This window comes from Dermacentor silvarum, chromosome 6, assembly GCF_013339745.2.
Source record: "Dermacentor silvarum isolate Dsil-2018 chromosome 6, BIME_Dsil_1.4, whole genome shotgun sequence".
Classification (NCBI taxonomy): Eukaryota; Metazoa; Arthropoda; class Arachnida; order Ixodida; family Ixodidae; genus Dermacentor; species Dermacentor silvarum.
The window spans coordinates 60,833,204-60,853,112 of NC_051159.1; the positions used below are offsets into that span (position 1 = coordinate 60,833,204).

General features: G+C 43.9%; 1 protein-coding gene across 4 annotated transcripts in view; it reads left to right on the forward strand.

Moving 5' to 3' along the window:
- The window catches only part of LOC119455521 (histone-lysine N-methyltransferase 2D-like), a 78,970-nt gene that overhangs the window by 41,994 nt on the left and 17,067 nt on the right, over positions 1-19,909 (forward strand). For 3 of the 4 annotated variants that reach the window (XM_049668846.1, XM_049668847.1, XM_037716923.2), the window contains exons 13-22: positions 448-617; positions 1,115-1,173; positions 3,307-3,577; positions 4,104-4,261; positions 10,574-10,669; positions 15,113-15,388; positions 17,904-18,008; positions 18,231-18,340; positions 19,384-19,627; positions 19,780-19,895. In XM_049668846.1, the coding sequence (XP_049524803.1) occupies positions 448-617; positions 1,115-1,173; positions 3,307-3,577; positions 4,104-4,261; positions 10,574-10,669; positions 15,113-15,388; positions 17,904-18,008; positions 18,231-18,340; positions 19,384-19,627; positions 19,780-19,895 (1,605 nt within the window). The remainder of the gene's footprint in view (positions 1-447; positions 618-1,114; positions 1,174-3,306; positions 3,578-4,103; positions 4,262-10,573; positions 10,670-15,112; positions 15,389-17,903; positions 18,009-18,230; positions 18,341-19,383; positions 19,628-19,779; positions 19,896-19,909) is intronic. The other variant, XM_037716922.2, reaches the window with a different exon arrangement.

Consider the following 19,909-nt stretch of genomic DNA (forward strand, 5'->3'; position numbering starts at 1 on the left):
GCCGTCAGTGGGGCGGCGTTTATTCGTATCAATCGACGTGGGTCGAAAATCGATTCGTAACAACCGTTCTCTAGCACATTGCAAAATAATGGGGCTCGGCAGGGACCATAGAATAATTTGTATCATCCGGAAATTTGTATTAACCGTGATCGTATCATCAAGATTCCACTGTACTTGAAAACTTGGGCTTTGTATTTACCGCCTTAATTAAGCCCATAATTGTAAAGAGACGGTAGGACTCTGGCCGCAGTAGAGACCATACGTCTTGTAAGTGATAATCTCTGTGCTTGCAGGTGTGCTTTCAGTTCACACGGTTGTCATCCAAATGCAGTATTCCACAATGCATGATCAAAGGACCAGAATTGCACGCTGCTGCCAGACTGGACGTCTGCAGACTGTGTGTCCACATCAGCGACTTACAATAAGGTCCTCTCTCTGCACTTTCAGTGAGGCAGACAGTCCCGACACAATCGTGGGCGCCTCGTCTCCAGAGTGTGCCATGTTCGAGGCTCCCTTCCGGTTCCGCAGCCTGCAACTCGTCGACGAGGACAGCAACGACTCTGCCAGATCCCTTCCTTCGCCCACGGTGCCCATTGTCGCGCCCATTCCTGTAAAAGGTGAGAGGTCACTAGTGTTCCTGCCCTGTGCTGTACGCACTACAATAGTCTCAGTCAGCTGTGACAACCATTTTCATTGGCACGTGCCTTTATTTATTTTTTATTTTTTTTGTCTCCTATATTATCTTGCACTTGAAACCAAAAAGAGGCTTGATGTGGAAATGTGGATATTCAAATGGGGTATTTGCGTTTCAACTAATGGCAGTCGCTGCTGTGCTTGCAATCCTTGTTAAGGTGCCCTGAAGTGCATTTCCATTTACTAGGTTAGTAGGAAGGTATGGACCCAGGGTTAGCAGACCTAAGGTTAACATAGAGATGACGTTGGCTGCAGCATGTGCACAGTACTGTGAACGTCATTTCTTGTTTACACTAAGGTTCCTTAAAGCACATGTAGACTGCTTGTCTCTGCTACTTCTGAGGCTCCCCAATATTTATAAAATCCTACAGTGTTGGGTGCGTGCTCTGCTGACTTCTGTCTTTCTCTTTGTTTTCATCAGCCGTACCTCCTCCGCAACCGCCACCTCCTGCTCCCTTGAAAATTCTGTTGGACGAGAAGGTGCGTGCATCATAGTCATCTTTCTCGTAGATTTGTGGCTACAAGATTGGTTGGGGGTTTGTGCAAGCGTGGAAATGTGGAGGGCTTAATGCTGACTTTTTGAGAAATGGACCTTGTAAACACATTTTAAAAAAAATTCATAGCACTACAGTTATCAAAGTTAAGGCAACAATAAAATGTTATTCACACTTTTAAAAATGTAGTAAATTTTTATGTAGCTTTTGTGCGCAAAAAAAAAAAAAGTTAGTGTGCCTTGTGCACATTTCCCCAATACTAACCTGTCGCAGTAATTAATGTTCATAACTTTATTTTGCTTTGCCCTTCAGTTACTCTAGAGTCAACTTAACCCTTTGAGGGTCGAATTTTTTCGCCAAATGCGACCCCCCAGGGTCGATTTTTTTTATTGCTGATTTAAATTCTTCGAAAGAACCTATTTCGAAATAAAAATGGTCGTTAATTTTTTAGGGTGACCGTAAATGATGAAATAAATTGATGTTGTAAAATACACAATGTTTATTCATGAATAAGAAGATAAGCGCACTGAAAAATGGTTGTGTGCACGTCTGGAAACCGAGACAAGTGAAAAGCCTTCGTCTTATCGCCAACAAGGTACGATAGAGCTTTTGTGGTCTTCAAAAAAGGAAACGCAAAAATGGCAGCATCGTTTGTGTATATACGCGCCTGCCCGGGAACCGGTGTAATAGCGCCGTGATGAGCGATAAGCGATCGAGCAACAAGCGGTTCCCCTTTGAGAGATTTGAAACCAAATAGCCATCAGTTTAGCGCGTGCAACAGGCGGGAGCCACCGCAGGAGAAAACCAAAACTTGCCGCCGCGCGTGCGTGCCCGGATGCTCAAACGATAGCCGGAGAGAGAGAGAAAGAAAGAAAGAAAACCCGGAGAGGCATTGGTGCAAGTAAAAAATTCCACGTGTTCCTGTCGAGTGGGAGCACATGCCAAGCGAAATAAATGATTGAAAGAGGCGTGCTTTTTAAATGTACCATTGATGATGTAGATGTACGTCATTGACCCTGAAAGGGTTAAGAGAGGAAGATGCAGCTTTCATTTCACTTCGTCAGCGGTATCATCTGCATGTTCACCAGATTTTCTTCAATTAACCACAACATGAAAGTACATCAGAGATCTTTTCACTAACCAGAAGCTGGAGTTAACAGAAGTGGATTGAGCCTGTGGGTAACTAACGCCCATGGAAGAGTTCAATGTGATAGTGAATGGGTCTCATCAGAGTTAATGCTGAAAGTATTTACTTTATTGAAATGCAGGCAGTTGTACAGTGGAATCTCATTCATACGATCTTCACGGGAATCGGAAAATAAAGCGTATCATTTGAAAATCGTATTATCGAACGTATTATCCAACCAAATCATATTATCGGGAAAAGAAAAAGAAATGTATTATCCCGAAAAACGTATTATGCAGAATCGTATCAACGAGATTCCACTGTAATTGATCAACAATGTTTCTTAGCGCAACTGCTAAATTATTCATTGCAGCATATCTAGCTGTGGCCCCAGAACATGGCGGTGGAGCTTGAATGATGTTGGTGTAATGCTTTGACAGTGGCTATGGCATTTCGCTGCCGAGCATGATGTGGCAGGCTAAATGCCTTGCCATAGTGGCAATGTTCCAACATGGCACAACATAGAATTACGAAGCTTCCAGTGCGCGTTAAAGAGCCCCAGGGGGTTGTAATTCATCTGGAGGCTTCCACTACTGTGCCTCTTGTAGTCGCTGTATTGCTTTTGGTTGTGAAGGCTCATTAATTAATCACGCAGCTATTAATGAGTCACCAGAAAGTCCAGCCTTTGCACAGTGGGGTTTGACCACCTGAGACTTACTTCTCTCTTAGATTGTGAGCGCCGGTACATCATCTCCTACCGACCGTGGTTATGGCTTGCTGTGGAGCATGAGGCCGCGGGTACGATTCCCGAACGTGGAGGCCGCATTTTTATGGGGGAGGAATGCAAAAACATTCGTGTACCATGCTTTGGATGCATGTTAAAAAACCTCAGGCGGTCAAAATTAATTTGGAGCCCTTGTAAATCACTGTGTAGGCTCAGGATGTTCAGTATAATTTAATTTAACATCATATCCTATGTGTTCGGCAATCCAGGACAAGGAGAACACCTTCCCGGGCGACAAGCTGGGGCTCTGTCGCGGGCGAGGCCTGCCTGGAGCGTTTGGCGGCGGGCCCCCTCCTGTGCCCCTGCGCGAGTCCGGCAATGTATCGGTGACGCTAACACTTACTTCAGAGGCAGCCGGTGACATTCAGGGGCTGCTCTGCTCACTCGCCAAGCTGCTACAGGTGGAGCCACCGTCATCCTATGACATCATTGAGCGCACCACCACGCCACCCAGCCAGAAGCTGGGGCTCTACAAACACAGTGAGTCTAATCTAAAAACTTTCTGGCATCAGCTTTGTAACGTGCCAGTTTGAATCTTTCTCTGTGACTGCTGCCTGTTGAGGTTAGCTACATACCCAAATGTGACATTGGTTACAGGACTCACTTTTGGTTCCATTTGCCATCAGAAGCAGGTCCAGTAAGACTACTTGTAGCATGACAAGCAACTCTTTGTTTCTTCGGTGTGCTTGAAATATGCTGCAGCAAGCTGCATGATGTCATATTGTGTGGAATTTGTTGTATTGTCACGTTAATGTATGGCTTCGCAAGAAGGCAGCCAACCAACTGAATGTGTGAGACAACAGCCAGTACTGTTTCTTCTTTTATTATGTGATTGCTGCTTCTGTCTATCGCCATAGCTTGTAATGTCATCATTTATTCCTTTCTTCCATTGCAATGTATCTAACATCATGATATTGGCTCATGATCAGTGAGTATCCAGTGGGGTTTTGTTTTTGTTTAGCTACAAGTGGCATGCTGATTGCTGCTGTGTGCTGCCGCATTGCAGATCACCAGCATGTGACGTCAGTGGAGGAAGCGGAGTACTTGGTGGATGGGAGGCAGCGGTTTTGCCGACATTGTGAGATCATGGTCTCTAAGACTGGTATGGTCAAGAAGCAGGCGTCAGAACTTAATCTTGAATCAGGAGTGCCCAAGGAGGATGGGGTAAGTGCTGTGCTCTTTTCCTTGCAATGTTTCGTATCATTGAGACCCTAAAATGTGGCTGGTTGGAGTGGATTCATGGCAACAAATAAAACTTGTTGCTAAGACAAAGAAAGGAGTGTAAGAGAGCAGATACCAAACTACATGCGAATGAACAGACTTTTTTTCACTAAAAAACACAAAGGTGCATGTGTCAGCCAGGAATCACTAACCTTGCATAATACTGAATATGTTAACATCGATCATTTGCTATAGTTGGCGTGTGCTGTTCGACAGTGGGTCATGTGACTTTATTGGTCTTTTCACTGTGTTATGATACGGGCTTGTTTTTCATTTTACTTTTTTTTTTTTGCTTCTATATGTGTGTGTATTCTGGGTAGACGCAAATAAAATTTTAGTTCGGAGAACAGCACTTGTGTTACGCACTCCGTTCTTTTTCCTTTGTCTGAGCACTGAGTGTTACTTGTTACCATGTTTCATATTGTATTCGCTTCAAAAATTGGAACTAATGTTGTTCCATGTCTTCCACCAAAGCAAAGTTGCAGATGGTATTCTGTTCATCCTAGAGTTGTACAAGATTTCGATGCTTCAAATGTGATAAACAAGGCAGTGCTAATGTTTTATGGAAGAAATAATATGAGTTCGTCATAGCTAATGAGTTATATCTGTCATCTAGAAGTTACAGCTAGCAGATATTACAGCTGTAATTGCGTGTAATTAACCCTTCTTGCCAATGCTAGCAGCCCTTGTGAAACAGGCCTTGCTCTAAACTATGAAAAGCTTAGAGTGAGTTGTTCAATTCTAGCTTGTTGCCTATTCATGCACAACCTGAAGCATGTTATTCTGCTGAGTGCTTAATCACTCAATGTGGGGGGACACATGCAACCGGGAAGATCTCAGGAATTGGTCACAATGCACATGAAACAGTTGGTCAATTTCTACATTTGGTACTTGGAACACAACAGCCGCTGAACACAACATCCTACAATTGGCCTTCGTTGGATAGTTTGAACTTGGCCAGTTAGCACACACGCACCTGAACCCTATGGTGACTCCAATAGCGACCCCTTTAGTGGCAGTGAATGTGCTGAACACACATCATCTCCCATCGAAAATGCCTATTTTGCTCCTGCCCTAGGAAGATTTTCAAGGAATAATTGTAGCACGGCATTTACTCGATTCTAACAAGAGCCTTTTTTTTTTTCTTTTTTTAAATTTTTAAAAGGAAATTGGGCCTAAAATTGCCTGCGCAGTGCAATAAGACAAAATACCAAAACTGCCCTTGCAGCGTTTGTATGCTTTACCACATAACATGGATGTATTGCGGCAAAACCGACATCAAAAACTGTGCGGCGAAGCTGACTTTAGGAAACCAGCTGCTACTGTGCAACACATATTGAACAACCCTTGCCCATTTTTCTTACTAAAAAATAGGGTGCCCGTTAAATTTATACCTTTTTTAAGAGCTTTAATGTAATTTCTAAGTTAGTTTTCTACTTTGGACAAATTGAAAGTGAGCACATGTTTGATTCGGGGGCATGTTAGAATTGGGAAAATACTGCTGAAGAAATCGGCTTTGGAGTTCTTAAATGCGAAGAATTTCTTGGCGAACATTTGCTACTTTGACAGTATCTATCTATCTAGCCGCCTACGACTTTGTGTTCTCATGGTCGTTTCGTTAACATGGTATGTACCAAAATTGGCATACTATGACAAGATCACATGACGAAGATAAATGATATGTCATGACATGAATATCATGACATGCGTGTCATGTAGGTCATGAAACAGCTGTCTACGTCATGGCGCTCTCATGGTCGTTTCATTAACTGGGTAGGTACCAAAATTGGCATAGTATGACAGGAGTGTCTGATGAACATAAGTGATAGGTCATGTGTCATGACATGCGTGTAATGTAGGTCATGAAAATGACTCCGCGAAAAAGATTAACTCTCAAAAACCACTGAAATGGGTTTGGACGTGTGGGTACTAAGTGACGGAAACACTACAGGATGCTGGTAGAATTCATAGTCATCAGCATGACTCAGCATAAATGACAATGACTCCGCAAAAAAGATTAACACTCAAAAGCCACTGAAATGGATTCTGACGTGGATACGAAGTGAAGGAAACACTAAAGGATGTTGGTAGAAGTCATAGTCATGATCAGGACTGAGCAAAAATGACAATGACTCAGCAAAAAAAACATTACAACTCAAAAACCACTGAAATGGATTCGGATGTCGGTACTATGAGAAGGAAACACTAAAGGACGCTGGTAGAAGTAAAAGTCATGAGCATGACTCCGCAAAAATGAGAATGACAGCGAAAAAATATTAACACTCAAAAGCCACTGAAATGGGTTCTGATGTTGGTAATAAGTGAAGGAAACACTAAAGGATGATGGTAGAAGTCATAGTCATGACCATGACTCAGGAAAATGACTATGACTTAGCGAGAAAAGAATAACACTCAAAAACCACTGAAATGGGTTTGGACGTGGCTACTGAGGGAAGGAAACACTAAGGGATTGTGGTAGAAGTGAGTCATGAGCATGACTCAGAGAAAATGACAATGACTCAGCGAAAAAAGATCACGTAAAAGCCACTGGAATGGGTTCGGACGTCGGTACAAGTGAAGGAAACACTAAAGGATGATGGTCGAAGTCATAGTCATGAGCTTGACTAAGGCTTTCGCCCTAAGGTCTCTTAGATGTAGTTAAAGGGACTCCTAAGAACTCGTGACATGAATGTCATGACATGTGGGTTATGTAAATCATGAAAGAGTCGTCTACAAGACTTGGTGCTCTCATGGTCGTCTCGTTAACTTGGTAGGCTCCCCGCACACTGCTTCACATAACATCGATTCCCACAGGGCGTGGGATCTGCCGGCTTTTTTGCTGCATCTTGTTTAGTTTGACCCGCCAGATAGATTAGTTTCGTAGGTCCCGTCAGGGTCGAATTAAAAATTTGAGGACACCTAACAGTCGTGAATGTGAAAGCGGTCATGTCCAATTGAGCGCTGATGAATGGTCCTTCGAGTTATGAACTCCTCACGAGCAAGTGAGCATGTTCAGACGCTTGGTGTGTTTTGATTTGGCCTTACCGAGGCACAGTTAGAATGCAGGCGAGAGCTTGTGCAGACAAGGAATGTACAGATAACACAGGCTTCCGGGAGCGAGAGCAAGAGTGACATGACATTGCGGCGATGCCCTCTCCCTTCATGCAACACCTGGTTTGCCAACGCGACAGAAAGTGTCCCCTTTCACCCGCTCTGCTCCGTCAAGGTGCGCTTGTGTCGTGGCGTCGCAGCCAATGGCAATGGAAGCTTAGTTATCATTTCGCTGCTACAGATCACAGATGTGCATCTTTTTCGCTCAATGGGCCATTTGATGCTTTCACATCAATAGAAGTCGACAGTACTTGTGGTTGAGGTGAAATTAGGCAAAGGAGGAGGGAGCTTATTGGTCATTTGTTTGTTGCGGGTGTTGTGCACACTATAACAGTGAGAAAGTACATGAGCTAGTGAGTGATTCCTACTTTAATCAGTGCCGTGGTGCTCTCTGATAATACGTGTGTGCCTGCGTACAATTTAAGTAATACAGGCTTGTGTCTAGGATTTAATTGAGGAACCAGTGAAAATAAAGTTTATGTGGTTTGTCACTTCTGTGATAGCTAACATCAGAGAATGAAGCAAGATTCATTTTTGCGTGTTAATGAACATTGCAAGGGCTCAGAAGCACTCGTTAATAACTGAAATGAGAAAACATCTTGCAAAAGAACAATGCTTTCAGATTGTCTGTCCATCGCACTATTCTCTTCATCTTCCAACTGGTTCTCTTCTTCCTCGACAGATTTGCACTGAGCAAAACTAAACATCAATTTGCCGCAACCGCTGCGGAGGAGACCGCGGCCGCTATCGACGCGATTATGAACGGCGACTTGGCGGTGCTAAAGGCACGCGGCTGACGCAAGCACAAAGTCTGAAAGAAAAAAAAACGTTCGCTGCAACAACAGTGAACGAAACTGTGGTCACTGTTGACGTTATTGTAGATGACGACTACGCAGTATTTTAGGCACGTGGCCTACGTGCATACCCAGTCAAAACGAAACTACTGTTTGCCGCAACCACTGCGTAAAAAACCGTGGCTGCTATTGACGTGATCATAGATGGCGACTACACAATTATAAAATCCTGTGTTATGCATGGCGGTAAACAGAAGAATAAAGGATTTAAATGAACATTATAGGCACGAAGCGTTCCGGCGTTGCTGTCATTCATATACGATTTCGGCTGATGACTTTGGTGATACAGACTCCGCTGCTTCTTTTCGGTTCGATGCTAGCTCTGTTTTAGCTCTTTTAAATCGTACATTTTTGGCGCTCCTTGCTCGCCGAGCTCCGAAAGTTGTCCGAATTAACCTATGTGTGGCCAAATACGTTAAAGTTTACGAGAGTTTGATTCCATTGAATAATGCATACGCCTTCAGGCGTAATAATAATAATAACGCTGTGTCTAAAGGTACGTCGGACGTACCTGCTTTGTTTCCGTTTCGCTAGCTCTGCGGCTCCTGCCTACCGATTTTTGCACATGTTCTTGCAGAAGGACGTTTATTTAACTTAAAAGGGACCAATATAAAATGCTTTTGGAAAGTCACGGAGAGCAGCATACGAAAAGCCTGGTACCAGCGAAGATACTGCTCCAGTAGATCGCCGTAAGGCACGACAAAAGTATAATCCGGCATGACTGATTGAGCACGAGCGCTGCAGGCACGAACGAGGAGGTCTGTCTGACGTACACCCAGCTATGAAAAAAGCGTCCCACGACTTCAACACCAGTCAGAACCTTGCCAAACGTGGCATAATGCTGAATCTCTAAAGTCAGCTTCGCCGCAATACAGTGGCGTTACGCGGTGAAGCATACATTATTTATTGCTGTGAAGCACACCAAGAGTGGAAAGGGGCAACCGTCAAGAGACAGTGTGTATTCCTTAATTATACACGCGTGCACCTGCCGTCTCCTGTCGCAGTACAAACACCGATACACTTAATAAGTGAACTGTCAGACCTTCAGAGCTGTTTCGGTCGTGCCTGTGATGGTTCGAGCCCTTGAGAGCAGTAAAAGGAATGCATTAATTTTTTCGGGCAGAAATGAGAAACCTGAAAGTAATATTGTTGTGCAAGTCTTCAGAATTAAGAGGAGCTTCATTGTATTCACATTTCAATATAGCATCACGCATCACATAAAGTAGCCTTTGAAAGATAAACGTAATGTACCCGTTGCTTGGACGTGATCATATATATGTGCGGAGTTTTAATTTTCACTGGCGGATATTTGCCTTTGGTAGCATTGGACTGTGCTCTGATATGAGGCTGCTTTTCTTTTTTTCATTATAGAGGTATTTGTTGGTGTTTATTTAGCTTTACAGAGTATGCAAATTGTTGACATGCAAAGTACGTGTTACTGGACTAGCTAATAGCAGTGAAATATAATTGCTCTGCTTTCAATCATGATGCCACGCAGCTTGATGTATTGTTAATTGACAAATCGCCAACTAAGACTGTGATCTTTACAAACAACAATGGCAACCAAAAATTAATAGCAGCCACACAAAAAAAAACGAAGACAAAAAAAAATGAAACGAAAAAAAGTTGGGGCAAATTGCGGGTGGGGATACAGACTACTTATACTATTAGAGCTGTTTGTGTGGTCATTGTGTTGTGCAAGTCTTGAAGCCTGCATCTGTGCTGTTTTACTTCTCGAGTCAACACGTTGCACCCTTCTTTATTTCTCTTATTAAGGGGCACCCTGTTTCTGCATATTTTGTTGATGCCGTTTCTGGTGCAAGCGACTGAATTGCGCAGATGCGCACTCTCGTCTCTCTGCAGCTCTGCTCTTTTAGTTTGTTTCTTTTTTTTTCATTCTCATATTGTGTCACACTACTAGTAAGCAGTGTCGTTCCTTGCTGTCTCTGCACTGAGCACGTCTTTCTTCTGCCTTTTCTTTCGTTTCTGTAATGAAGCCGTCTTTGTTCCTTCATCTTGTGACGTGCTCTCCATGTTTCATCACATTACGCACTAAGTGCCTCTTGCTCTCTCTCTTTCACACTGTCTCTCGTGGTTGTGTTCATATGTATACATATATACATGAATCATTTTCATTGCGTGTCATATTTGTGTGCCGCTGTATGTCTCTTCACATCTCTTTTTCTGTTCTTTATTTATTTCATTTTTTTCCCTTGTGGTCTCACTGTTTCTTTCCCCCTTGCCCTCCTTTTTGTCCCGCTGCGTGGCTGCTTCCCCGCTCTTCCTCAAGGACGAAGAGGCAGTTTATTTTTGCTCCAGCAATTGCTACATGCAGTTCGCCCTTGCGCACCGAACCCCTTCATCGGCTGCAGCTCCCCAGCGAAAGGTTAGAGCAAAGAAAAAATCATGAACAGCCCTTAAAAAAAGACTAAACGGAAATCTCTCTTCTCTTCCTCTCGCCTAATACTTGCCTTCCCACTGTCTTGCCTCCCAGTTGTGTGTGTGTGTGGCTACTATCACGGACTACCTGGCACCTTTTTTCTCTCTCTCTCTTTTTTTATTGTGGTTTGCTATATGTTATAGAACATATATCGCTGCTCATGCTTTTTTCCCCCCCTTCTTTTCTATTCGTGGTCAATGGAGCTGACCCTGGTTTGCGGATTGGCTTGCGGATTTGTTCGTCAGTCATCTGGAATGAGAAGAGCTATGCGCTTTTGTTTACCCACCGCCTTCCTCCCACCACCCTCATTTTTTCCCGGCCTTTTTCTCCCTTCTCTCTCTCTGAGTATTTCCTTCGGCTTGCCTTCTCATTCCTTCATTACATTCTTTTACTTTTTGCCTGACGGAAGCATCAACCATTTCTCGATGTGCACGAGGCTTGCAAGCTGGCGGTGAAAGCATGCACTTGCCCGTTTTCTTTGCCATTACGCTCTGGTTAGTGTGCCTTGGTGATGTAGAATGGAAGTTTGCAGTGTTAGTTCTGTGCATTGAGCTTGTGAGTTTAGCGCGATCTGTGTGCTATTGTTCTGTTTGCTGTGTTGCGATTGTGGCCTTATATGGTCAGTTTTCAGGATGCTGTTCGTTGCTCTAACTGTACGCAGTCTGAGGATTGCCAGTGCATCAGTTTCATTCGAGGAGTCACGAGCGTCTAGTGTGAGGGAACAGCAGATGAACTCCATTAACATACTGTAGCAGTGCCATCTTGAGATTACCCTTAACATCTGTGTAGGAGGAAGCACCATTGCATCAACATGTACGCTTCACCTTGAGATTACACACAGCATCTGTGTGTGCGCAAACAGTAGTGACGTAGCATACAGCTACCAATCCATCTTGACATTACACATTGCGTCTGTGTGCGTGCAAACAGTACTGATTTAGCATACAGTTACTGATCCATCTCGACATTACACACAGCACCTCGACTGTATTACATTCTCTGTGGTGATAGTATGCATTATGTGATATCTGTGTGTCCAATGAGAACGCAATTGTTTTTAATTAAACAGGGAAAAAAAAGTTGTGTCCTATTTGCAATCAGGCATATGGGGCTGTTCATGGCAGTGAAGTTCTAGTATATTTGTTTGTTAAACTGGACAGCATGGAGCCCTTGCTTAGTTTCTAATGACGCAACACTCATCTGTGTAGATCAGATGAACAGAGTCTGTGGTCCTGAAACTCTTCTAATGTAAGGGAGTTTTGTCGTTGAGCGGCATTCAATGATTTGCCGCTCGCTCTGGCGATTAGTGAGATGACAAGCGATAGCAATAACCATGGTGATGGCCAATCACAGTTGGTACTTTGTGTGCGAGACCAGTTTTATGAGCACAGGAAACAGAGTTTCAGCATTCGACTACCGTATTTTCCGGTCTACAAGTCGCACCTTTGTAAAAGACACGCCCCCCTTAAAATGGCAGTTTTGAGGGGGTGCAATTTTGACGGCAGTTTTTCCGGAAAAAGCTTACATAAGTTACACCGTTCTATAAGACGCACCAACGAAAAATTCAGAAAAAAAAAATGCATCTTATACACAAGAAAATCCGTATGTTTATGTAAACACGGCTCTACTGCAGTGAGATAAGTAGCTGTGCTGATGTTTTTGGCTTTGACTTGTTGGATAAAATGGATGAAACTGTAGTGCTTATAAACTGGAAGTCATGGCAGTATTTTTTGCAGCATTTAGCATGACCCCTTTTGTTCTTTGTCTGAATTTATTATAAATTTATTATAGGGGCAGAGGTTATCAGATTGCTTAACAAACTTGACAAAAAAAAGGAATACTCAGCGCACGTGCAAATACTTTTCTAGCTGCTGGACACTGATAGAAAGTGCAAAGAAGAGTGCTATTCTGACAAATTTAGTAGTTTTATTCCTTTCTGAACTTGTTTATGGTCGCTTCATTTTGTTTTATTATATTTTTTTCAGAATGGACACCTAAAAAGCTAAAAAACTGCCTCACTCAAAAACAGGACTAAGGGAGACAGATATGTGCTGACTGGCAACTGAATGCTTTATTGGGAAATTGCCCTTATGTGGTCTGCCCTGATAATAATCCAAAAGCAGAATCACTAAAGGCTTTTCTATTAATAATTTCAAAATTTAGTACTGCTGACATGTTTCTTTCTGTTTCGCAAGGTTCTAGTATTTTCCTGGCTAACCTGCCTGTATACTGGATGCAACAAACATATATGAAAAAGCAGGGGTACATAGCACTGGCGGCAATACAGTGTTAAATACCAGCAGTTTTGCCTACATTATAGCTATACTGTTTTGATCTATCATTGACACATCTCCTGGACAGACAGCATCTCTTGGCAGTATTGAGCAGCCAGTAGACAGCCCACTGTTGCGAATGCCACGAACTGATTTCAGTGCCTGACTTTTCGTCCACATGGTTTCCACATTTCGTAGTTATCCTTGGAGCAGATACGAAACAATTAGCATGGTTCAGAAAAATTGCATCCCGCATATCGGAAAACTGCATGACATAGTTTTGTGATTCTGAACCAGCTTGCCCATCAGGACAGTCTCATAAACCTAGAAATTTGTCCATTGGTCTCGTTTCTTGTCGGCTGACTGATGTCATGTCTGCAGCGGCAACAGTTGATCTGGTTCAAAGAAAGGCAGGTATTGTAAAATTTAAGCTGGTTCACTGTGTGTTGCATCAACTAAACAATTGCCTAAAAGGTGTAGGTGGTAGTTGTAAGCCTTAAAGTATTCACTATTTCATCAGTCAAACAATCACCTAAATGATATGTAAGCTTTGAGCAGTTTATCATGTTACATAAGCTGAATAATCACGTAACTGATGAGGTGTAGCCAGGAGCTATGAGCTTTGAATTATTCGCCATCGGTTGCATCAGCTAAACAATTACCTAAATGATGCAGGCAGTATAGTTCTAAGGTTTTAGCAGTTTGCCCTCTGTTGACTCAGCTAAATAATCACGTAAGTGATGCAGGCTGATAAACAATTGCCTAAATGATGCAGGCAGTATAGTTGGAAGGTTTGAGCAGTTTGCCGTTTGTTGACTCGGCTAACCAATCACTTAAGGGATGCAGGCAGAAGTTCTAAGCTTCGAGATATTTGCCAGCCATTGCATTAGGTAATTCAGTTAAATTACCAAGGAAAAATGAGGTGCTGTAGCCCAGGCACGCAATTATCTCAAGGGTTCTATTCAATGATGCGGACCAACAAAGCAATCTAATTGCAAAACCTTAGCAAAAACATGGCAGCAGTAAGCACAAAATCTTCTTTTAGCTTGTTTGAATAACAATTCAGGTAACTGTGCAGCATGTGAAAAGCTAGCATAATTCTGTAATCTATGCATTTGGGTGACTACGTACAACTGATAAACAGCTTTGATAGAGAAATTAACAGCTGTTTGTTCCACCGAACTCTTCAGTATAGTTAGGGAAAAATTTGCAATGATGAAGGGCCTTTTCCAAGGCCATGCAGTGCAACCCTGAGGGGTGTGTACTAATTTATGCAAGTTCAATGCAAGTTCCACGATCACGCGAAATAGACCTGCCATATCCTGTGCAGAGCCTGCAATTCATTTCCTGCCAGTGCTGGGAATGCCGTAAGCTCCAATCTGTACGAAGCTTGCGCTCGCAGTAAATGAATGACATTGCTCAAAAATGCATGTCACGTTTAACGTGAATCATTGCATCCTAGCTGGCAGTTGCACTTTGCAAAAAGGCTCATCTGCTAATTTTCGTAAGCATTGGAGAACTACCGGAAGTCTGAACCATGAAGTTTGCTACAAAAAGTACTAGAGGAAACTCTGGGGCTGCAATAGTTAGCTACCATGGGAGTGATGGTTAGTACACGGATTTGTCTAACCTACCTGCAGTCATCGGCTTGTGGCTTCAAACCTTCTTGTGACGCTATTTATTACGGTTTATATTTCTAAATTTTTCAAGCACTCATAGTTTTTTTCTAAGCACAGCAAGGCAACAAGTCTCCATGCGCAGGCATAATTACTGCAAATTGTTGCATTTATAACGCAGTATCTTGTTGAAAATAATAAATTTAAAGTCACAAGGTTGTTTCAAAGCCATAAGGACGAATTTTAGGCAAATCAGTGTGCTAACCGTCATTCTCATGCTGGCTGAACCACCAAACTTGCCACTTTTGTAGATGCTAGTGCCAGCGTTCCCTCCAGCAAATTTTGTAGGAAATTCTGTGGTCTAAACTATCTTGTAGTTCTTCATTGTGATGTCCCCACACCTTAGGCCTAGCTTCAATGTTGCTTAAACCCGACCAGTCATTCAACCATGTCAGTTACCATAGCAATCACGACCTGCTTGGCTTCTCTGGCTTAATCAGGAGGCTGCTGTGGTGTGCCATGCCGCCAAGGACGAGCACGGTGTCTTTCGGGGCGAGTGTTGCAAGGAGCGACTAACGAACAAGATGGAGGAAGACGAGGAGCCCTGCATCAAACAGGAAGAGGATGGCAGGGTCACGCCCCAGGAAGAGACGCGAGCAAGCATCGAGGACAACACCTCGGAGGGCCGCTTGCTCGCCGACGAGGAGGATAGCCAAGCCAGCATGGACTCCACCCACAGGAAAAGGGTGGCGCGTCATTCAGTCAGCAAGGAACAGGTGAGCACAAAATCGGGTCGCTGTTTGAATGTGCAACTAAGAGAGCGTAGGCATTCTGTGCCCTCCGTGTTCCCACCATGTAAAGCAGAGTAGGCAGTTTTAATGCAAACCACTTTTGTTGCGATAGCAATTATATGGACACTCCAGTGGATTCCTGCCGTCATAGTCGCCGTGAGGTTCCGTATAAAGTCCAAGGGCAATAATATCGTCGCCGCACGCGAGAGACGCACGCTTTCACGGAGAGCGAACACACGGCGGAGAGCAAATACGTCTTTGTTGTGCAAAAGGCCTTGGGGGGGATTGAATCGAGGGAGGGGGGCGTTGTGCTCCGGAACCAACTGCACATTTAGTGACCCAGCGCAAGGGGATCTGGCAATTCAATTTCGCGCACGAAAGGAGGAAAGTAGGAAGGTAGCACACGAGGGAGAGGGTGCAGCTTCTACTCTGCCAGCAACTGCGCACTTGTACTTAGCGCTGCTGCGAGCAGTCGCGTGCACCGTATCTTGAAAGCGATCTGCACACAGCTCCTACCTTTCTTTGTATGCGCTGTGCTTTTGCCGCTCAGTTTCCGTTGAAGTGATAGACAGCACAAACCTTCGCTCGCTTTGCTCATGCCAGCATTTTGACAGCAGTTGCCTGCGGTCATCGGAGTGTGATCTATTCATGTTTGCTTGTGCGCGCCGACACCATGCTTGTTAATTCAGTTAGTAAGCGAATGTGTCCAAGTTTATACAGCCAATAAAACTACTATCCTTACTACATAATGCTCTCTACTAATATGCTATCATAATAGATGCTTCGCCTTTCGGGTGAAACTGCGACTTTTCAATGAAACCACAGTGTTGCTATGACATTGCAACACTAAACAAAGGAGGTAGTTGAGACATATTTTATTGGCCAATCACGGACACTTGTGTTAGCAGGCTCGCTGTACACATAAACCCAGCTGAGATTTCGTAACTTGACTGCAAATGACATCGCTCACATATTTGTTGACATTATGGTTTTTATCAAAGTTATGTTCTTATGTTGTACTGCATTTGCACATGCCCCTGTTTTTTAAGCTCACAGTTTTCTAATAAAGATTCATTTGTAGGTGTAGTGTTAACTTTTATCTCCATCTACTCCCATGCTCTTTTTTTTTTTGTGCTACAGTTAAATATGGTCAACTTATACCAATTTGCTCCAGTTTCTGTTTTGTTGGAGTACTTCCTAAGTTACTATTTCTTCTGTTAGGGAAAGTGCCAACCAGGATTCGTACACCTTGAAACCCCCCAACACCATTGAATTCGGAAAAACATATTCAAGGGCCCTTAACACTCCTTGAAAATAAATGCGTTCCTTGATTTCCTTGAAAACCGGGGTTAGGGGTGACTTGCGAACATTCAAAATGACAAACTCCGCATCAGCACTATGCCTTCAGCAACCTGGAAATTCTTGAATTAACTTTGAATGTTGCGTCAAATGCTCTGTACGATCCCTGGTGCCAACTTTGATTTCCAGCATGTTTTGACTATGTTTCAGTGACAGCATGTTTCAAGCACTTCATAAGCCTAACACCGTGTTGGCGGCTAGCCGCGTGCCTCCGTAAGTGCGTAGTCGCTATCTCTGATCGCGTCGATAACCACCGCAGTTTCGTCCGCAGCGGTTGCGGCAAATAGTAGTTTCGTTTTCACTCGATGCGCGCGTCGGCTGCGTGCCTTCACAACTGCGTCGTCGCCTCCCATGGCAGCGTCGATAGCGACCACAGTTTCGTCCGCACTTCTTGCAGCGAATTGTAGTTTCGTTTTGACTTGGTGCATGCGTCAGCCGCCCGCCTTAACAGTAAAGTCGCCGTCCATGATCGAGTCGATAGCGGCCGCGGTTTCGTCCGCAGCGGTTGCAGCAAGCAGTAGTTTCGCTTTTACTCAGTGCAAAGCTGTCGAAGATAAAAAGCACCGGCTACATCGCGATGGACGGACAATTTGTTGGCGAGCAGCTGAGTGGCGAAAAAATAATCGGGATGTGCGCCCGTTGGTGCAAAGCGCGTCTCAGATGAAAACTCGCGCCGCGAAGGATGTCGCGAGGCCTTCGCCGCTGCTAGCGCTAATCAGTCATGCAATGAAGAGAATTTCAGCTTCCGCACTGGTCTTGTGCTAAATAGAAACAAGATTTGACAATTCATTGAGTAAATAAAAGCGTGTTGACGTAGTGAAGCATTTGTTTATTGTTTTCTTGATACCCTTGATAATACGACATTCGGTTAATTCGGTGGGTGGGGGGGGGGGTTCCTTGGCACTTTATAGAGCTTAGCAGGGTTCCCTGGGATGAACGTAGTTGAGAACCCCTGATCTAGTGGTGTGATGGGAAGTGTCGGCATATGTTGGAGTGTTCTAGCTCGTGAATTTGTTGGTGTATTGATACCTGCATATTTGTGTTTCAGTTCAATGGTGTAGATGAATTAGAAGGAAATTTTTTCCCTGCAATTTAACGACAATGTATTCTCACCTCTTCTTTTGTTCCATCTCTTACATAGGAACCTATGGTCAAGAAGTGGAAAGATGTTCGGTGGAAGCTGTGGTCTGTCGACTTGGTAGGCGTGACGAAGTATGAACCTCCCTCAGAAGAGGAAGTTGGTCAGGTAGGGGTTTTTGCTTCACTCAACTGCCATCATGGATTATTTGCTGATACTTTACATTTCTGTTTTGCTGTGATATGTGTGTGCTGTGGGCTGTGCTGTGCTGTGCTGTGCAACCTTTTGCCGTTTATTGCCAACTAGCCATTGCCTGCATTCAGATACAAGTATTCGCCAGTACTAATTGGTGTGTAGTTCCTATCAGTGACGTGTGCCTTTTGCTTACAGCTGTTGGATGCTCAGGACATATTCCTAAAGCCCGAGAATCCTGTGGAAGACACAAGGCAGTGCATCTTGTGCCATGACATCGGGGATGGCGAGACCAATGGCCCAGCCAGGTATGACTTGTCTAGCCAGGGAGGACAGGTTCGCACCACAGCCATGTATTCTGCAACTTATCTCACTGCTCAATTAATTAATTAAATAATTAATAACACACTGCGAGGGCAGTATTCTCAGGCAATCACTTTTAAGGATACCTTCATTTTCACAAGATTTTGCATGACTAGCGCCAGACGTATCCGCATCTACTGGTGACAGTGTTCCTGGCATTGTGCTGGGAATGCTATAGCCCGTATACATTGATGCGTCCGGCACTGGTCACCTGAGATCTTGCGAAAATGAAATTGTCTCTGAAAGTGATCGCTCGAGATCACCGTCACAGGTTTAAGCATAAGGACAGGCACACGTAGCAAATGTAGATGGAAAGTACAATTACAATAGCAAACAACATAGAAAAACACTGAACTTGTCAAGGTGATAAAAGTTCAATTCATTGTGGCATAAGTGAGGCTCATTTAAAAAATGTTCATTCTGATATCGTAATTTTTTTTTTTTTTTTTCAAAATACGGGATCAGAGAGTCATGTATGCCTTGTTAGCAGAGTGGGCAGATACAGCATGGAATCGAGGACTGACTTATGGTCAAGAAGCAAGTAAAGAAAGATCTGTTGTTTTTCAAGTTTTTCAATGCTGTTAGCAATCGTGAGATCAGTCGGAGAATCAATATGTTGGATTTGCAACCTTATAAATATCCTTGATGATCCCAGCAATGAGGAGTTGCTTGAATGACACGTCTCCTTTCTAGTACCTTCAAGTAGATGCTGAGAGACTCATGCCATAAAATTTTAGTTCTGGAATCACTGAGAAGCATTGTCAATGGGCAGTAATCGCCCTAAACGAGCTGCAGCGCTATCTTATGTTTAGTGGAGTTGGGAAATACTTTGGGAGTCAAGGTCTGTTTGTGAATACACGCATTAGAAGAGACAGGCTTAAGTGATTTTCAGAACTGTTTGACTTCTTGTTTGACTCATTCTTGTTTGACTCGTTTTTTTGCCTTTAGCGTCCTTCTAATGGCAATTGTGTCGTGTGCCTTTTTGCAGGTTGCTGAACCTGGACGTAGACCTGTGGGTGCACCTGAACTGTGCCCTGTGGTCGCAAGAAGTGTACGAGACGTGTGACGGAGCCCTGATGAACGTCGCCTCTGCCTGCCGCCGGGCGCTGCTGGTCACCTGCAGCCGGTGTCATCGCACAGGTGCTTCACTGCACTGCTTCCGGATGCGCTGCCCCGCCGCCTATCACTTCCCCTGTGCCACCCACGACGGTTGCTCCTTCTACAAGGACAAAGTGCGTGCACATTTTCTCTCTTTTGCGGCGGTAATTTTGCCTGCTACAGTTCATTCACTGTGCGTGGATTAGCAGACTTTCATACTTGAGTCATATTTTAGCCTCTTCTCTAGTGCTGTGGGCTTTACGTTTAAGTTTGGTTTCTGCTGCAGACCATCCTCTGTCCTCAGCACACGCCTCGTGTCCCGAACCTTGAGAACGTTCTCGAGTCGGTGGCTGTCTTCCGCAGGGTGTACATAAGTCGCGACGAGCACAAGCAAGTTGCAAGGTGAGTTCATTTTG